The sequence below is a fragment of the Gouania willdenowi genome, chromosome 22 (assembly GCF_900634775.1).
Source record: "Gouania willdenowi chromosome 22, fGouWil2.1, whole genome shotgun sequence".
Lineage (NCBI taxonomy): Eukaryota > Metazoa > Chordata > Actinopteri > Blenniiformes > Gobiesocidae > Gouania > Gouania willdenowi.
The window spans coordinates 27766559-27771895 of NC_041065.1; the positions used below are offsets into that span (position 1 = coordinate 27766559).

Genomic DNA, 5337 nt, shown 5'->3' on the forward strand with positions numbered 1-5337 from the left:
TCTGTTTTCATAAGTTGGAATGATTGAAGGTGAGTCCCAGAGTGCCACATTTTGTACATTTTAGGACATCCTCAGGTATCAGGAAAACCTGTCATTTATCAGACCAAACAGACTCATGTCTCGGTAAAACCTCCGTCAAATGAAACGCTGTCAAATGACATGGCCTTACGCTTCAAAATATAAGTCAGAGTCAACGGCCTCAGGACTTAAACACGACATCACGTATTTTGAACAAACTGGAAATCCACGACGTCATCAACATGTGCTGCTTCGGATACAAGAGTAAGTTGAAAGCGGTTATTTTCTATTTATTTTTTAAAGGTTAGGATATATCAACATTTCATGTAATTATGGGGTAACACTTGAAGTTTTATACATGAAGGCTGACATATGTCATTATTATGACATGACACCTGTAATTAGCATGAATTTAGGTGTCATGAAGGCTGTCATTAAGTGTCTTTCGTTGCCCTAACCTAAAAAATGCCAACATAGCTTAAAAAAAGAGGATAGAATGGCTTTTCAACTTACTAAGATGTGTACTTCCGGTTCCTTCAAAATAAAACGCCATGTGTTTTCCGGACAGAGGCCGTTGAGTCTGACTACTTTTATTTTGAAGCCTGAGGCTGTTTCATTCGACAGTGTTTAATCTTATGGAGGTTTTACTGAGACATGAGTCCATTTGTCCTGATTAATCAGTGGTTCTCAAACCTTTTTGGCTCTAGTACCCCCTTGCTCTTTTTTTGAATCAAAGTCCCTCCTTTGTCCAACTACAACATTTCCCGTCGAAAACTATTTAAAAACAACTATAGAGCATAGTAATGGAATGAATGAAATAAGTGGAAAGAAATTACATTTAGAGCAATGGTCCCCAACCTTTTTTGGATTGTGACCCCATTCAATCATTTCTGACAGCCCCAAAGATTTTTTTTTTTTTCCCAACAATTAGTTTTTGATCATGTTTAAGCTCAGATATTTATTTATTTTTGTTTAACTGCATTTTAGTTTAATTTCACAAAGTGAAAATATAGAAATACAGTTGTTTAGAATTGTTTAAAAAAAAAGAATAATAATTAAAAAAAAGTAAAAATCTATTTCAATTTTTCAGAAATTTTAGGCAACCCCGCATGGGGTCCCGACCCCAAGTTTGAAAAATACACTAGTGGCTCCTGAAAAGATTTATTTCTATAATTTTATATCATTTCTGCTCTGGTGTGGGACCAGGACTGACAATTTATTAGTTTTTTTTTAGAAACACTTATTAATGACAGACGTTTTCCTGATACCTCACACTGAGACCTGAGGATGTCCTTAAACGTCGACCGTCCAAAGGTCAGAGTGACGGTTGAGGATAGAGAATGTTATAATGTGATGTTTGGTAAAGGAGATGCAGGCAGGGCTCAGAACCCTCTGGAATGACGTGGTGCGCCAGCTGCTCATCATCACCCTCCAACGACACGATGTGGATGCTAATGTTCAGAGCCTGCAGCAGAGCGAGGATGTCCACATGATCACACTCCATTGCCATCACCTCCACTTCCTGCAAAAAACAGAAAAAAAACCCCTCAAATTACCCGTTTTACTTTTCAAAGTCTCTAATGATCCACAAGATGGCAGCAGGATGTAGTCACAGACCTGCTCACGGTACACGTTTAGGTCTGGTGCTTCCACAAAGTTGCAGAAGAAGTCTGCGTGGTTCTTTAGGTGAGCTGAGGTGAGCAGGCGGAGGTACTGCACCATGCTGTCAGAGGTCCGCGGATCATTGAAGAGCCTCAGCAGAGTGCTCTCTTCCTCATCATCATCAGCCTCCAACTGCTCCACCACATTCACAACCTCAGAGGTGAGATAACATACACTTTATAGTCATTAAAAAGAAGACAAGTACACAAACTGGCACTTTTTCTAAAAAAAACCATATTTCTGTATCATGTATACAGTATATACAAACAAGGCACTTAAATGTCATATGCAATGATCAATAGTCAAAGAATGAAAACAAGGGCTTTCAATGGGAAATAGGTCAATTCTGCAATAGAATGGTTTATGGCAGTGGCTATCCGTACAGTTGCCGGATCAATATACCGACATTCTATCTGTACGCAGCGCCCCTATTTGGCCAATTTAGGTCACGTGACTAAGACTAAACCTAACCCTAAAAGTCGTTGCGATATTTGGTTATAACCTAACCCTAAGAAGCTACGTACTTGTACTTTGGTAACCGTATCAATAGCACCGGGGTTGTTTGTACGGCAACCATACAAATAGACACTTTGAATAAAGTTTGGAGTTCCTGCTAAACACGCCGCCTCTGACTCCCGTTCATCGGCTCTACATTATCGACAGAGTGGCTTGGCTCGGCTTGACGACCTGCTGACCCGCATCGGCGCTCGCATCTCCTACCAGGACACCAACTACAGGCGCTCTATTCCAGCAGAAGAGCGCCTGTCCATCTGTCTCCAGTTAGCTTTTCTTCTCATTATTCTGAATTTGTCACGATTGGGGAAAGCTTATGATTGGTCGACGCGCCGCAATAAGTTTTTTGTTAATTATTATTCTTGATAAATAATAAAGGAAATGAAAAGGAATGGGAAAAAATATTATTTAACACACAAATGAATATTTAAGTATGTATATCTATTTCTGTGATAATATGCATTGTTTTTTTTTAATTCTGCAAAATAATATAAATAAAAATGAATACAATTTTAAACATTTTTAAAAAATGTAAAATTATATTTTTCTTTTATTAAAAAATAAAATCTGAAATTTAGGAATATGCTTTTGATCAGTATCTTTTTCTTTTGTTTTATTACTATACATTTCCAGGTGACCCCAATTGTTTTCCAGGTGACCCCACATAGGGTCGCGACCCCAAGATTGAAAAACTAAGCTATTGTGTGTGTGCTTGGGAATAAAAGTAGAAACAAGTGTTTGATTACTGTGTTCAGAAGATGTTTGAAGGAATTCTCGTCAAAGCCCGCAGAGATCAACACTTTTTCACTCTGGATGATTTCCTCCTTGAACCTGATGATGAAACCACAGAGTCAGACTTTAGGTCCAGCACACTGACTGCACTAATGCATCTATCTCCATGTTGTGGAGTGGTTTAGTCACCATGATGATTCCACACTGACCTCTGCAGAGATCGGATGCCTTTGTGTCGTAGAAACTCCAGATGTGCAAAGCTCAGAGCTCTGTAGAAACAGTTTCCGTCACCGCGAACTCTGCGCACCGCAGAGAACTGACTGATCACATCCTGGTGAGAGGGGATTCAAACAATACTGGTTAGATTCTGGAGGTTCTCAGGTCCAGCTGAGCTGTTTCTACATCAGCCTACTTTGTGTTTGCCACTGGTCGAGGGGAAAGCTGAGGAAACGTCCTCTCTGCTGGACACAAAGCAGTCCGCCCAGGGGTCCATCTGTCGGCCGACACACTGCCTTTAATTCACCGTGTGTGGCATTTACTGCAGCCTGTCGCTTCACACACACACACACACACACACACACACACAACAACAACAAGAATAACGTGTTTGGTTTGGAAATACGACGATTATTGCTCTGCGCTATGGGATTGTCACATTGTTTGTTTTTACTTCCTCGTATCCGGATGTTTGGCCATATCACGTGACCGGTTTAAAGGGCCAGTCATATATTTTCTGCTTCATTCTGGACCCGAGTGTCATAACTGGGATTTTCGGTCATTTGTCGTCAATAACTGCATTGATTTACAATATTTATACAGTACACCGTCATATTTACATACAATATATGTTTATGTAGTTACATTAAAAAAAAAAATCCTAACAAATTCCTTTTAAAGATTAGTGTAAACAGTTTACCTGCTTTTTTGATGTCGTTAAGACCAACAACAATTTGCTTAAAAACCGTGTTGATATCAGAATCAACTTTAATGGCCATGTATGTTAAACACACGAGGAATTTGACTTGGTAAACTGTGCTCTCTCTAACAATGTAAACATTAAATATTAACAATCAACTAGCAAAAAATATACAGTAGTTAAATACTAATATGTGCAAAACTAGGATAAGATAATAATAATAATAATAATAATAATAATAATAATAATAATAATGCAGTAGTGCAGTGATATGTATTGTATACAGGATGTATTGCTTTGAATTTTCTTTAATGTTAAACTTGCATGGTATAAATAGCAATCACATCCTAATGTTTATTGAGATACTAATAGTTATACAACTTCTACGCATAAAACCAACTTCTATTTAGAAGGGGGTGAGGGGGGCACCAGAAAAACAGCAGCGTCCTCATATGTGCACTTATTTTGAAAAGAAAAACTTCCGGTCTCACCATAATGAAAAACAAACTTTTCTTTGTGTGTCTCTGTCCTTTGGTATTTGTGTTTTTTGGTTTTAGAAACAAAAATTAAAAATCAACCGATTTTTAAATGTTTTTTTTTTTTTTAAATCCCTTTTTCACCCTGATGAAGATGAAACATAGTAAAAGACTCCCAAATAATCCAAACGCCAAAGGATCTCAAACTGCGGTCTGAGGACTATTGTGGGCCTAAAATCTACAACATAAAATTAAAAGAAAAAGTGCACAAATGTAAAAAAAAAAAAAAAAAAAAAAACCTAAAAAGCTTTACCAGTAAAATAGACATCAATGGAAATGCTTTATTGTTGTATTCATTTTTGCAGATTTTTTTTTTAAATAATTTTTTGACAAGGACAAATGCATGTTGCATTGCTTCAAAGAACATACAAATTAGTCGTTATGCACACAGGTTTCTAGCCTTTGTTAATTTGCTGTCCCTGGTTAGGTTTCCAGATTTAAAACAGAAGTAACAGGGAACTTAAAATCTACAACCAATAAAAACACACGTAATGTTTACAGTAAAAAGCATGACTTCGAAGAAGAAGGAAGGCAACAGAAACAGAGAGGAAAAAGGAACATTTGAGCCACATTTCACAAGAATAAAACAGTATTAGTTCTCATATCACTCGCTTGTGTTAAACATTTGGATAATCGAGTACAAAAACAAAGCTTTTTTTCTTTTTCTTTTTTTTTTTAAAAATGTGCACTTTTGCAAGTGAAATTAAAAAATATGATGATGTTCTGAGAAAAACCTTGAGATTGGTCAGTTATTGTTTTACTTCATTTCCAGCCATCCATCCATCTTCATACCCGCTTATTCCCATTTTATCAGGGTCGCGGGGGTCTGCCAGTGCCAATTTCCGGCTCTCATTGGGCACTGGGCGGGGGGTACACCCTGGACAGGGCGCCAGTCCATCGCAGGGCTAAAAAAAATTGTTTTTCTTTATAATTAAACAGCTCCGACTTCAAATACTGTGT

The 5337-nt window shown here is 37.7% G+C and overlaps 1 protein-coding gene across 1 annotated transcript; it reads right to left on the reverse strand.

Moving 5' to 3' along the window:
- Positions 1-1167: 1167 nt before the first annotated feature.
- LOC114455943 (ubiquitin thioesterase OTUB2-like) lies at positions 1168-3630 on the reverse strand. The gene is made up of 5 exons (XM_028437301.1): positions 3338-3630; positions 3135-3256; positions 2940-3024; positions 1636-1833; positions 1168-1540 (listed from the first exon to the last, which is right to left on the reverse strand). Exons 1-5 carry the CDS (start codon positions 3416-3418, stop codon positions 1334-1336), a joined length of 693 nt encoding a protein of 230 aa, XP_028293102.1. The 5' UTR covers positions 3419-3630; the 3' UTR covers positions 1168-1333.
- Between the last annotated feature and the right edge of the window lie 1707 nt (positions 3631-5337).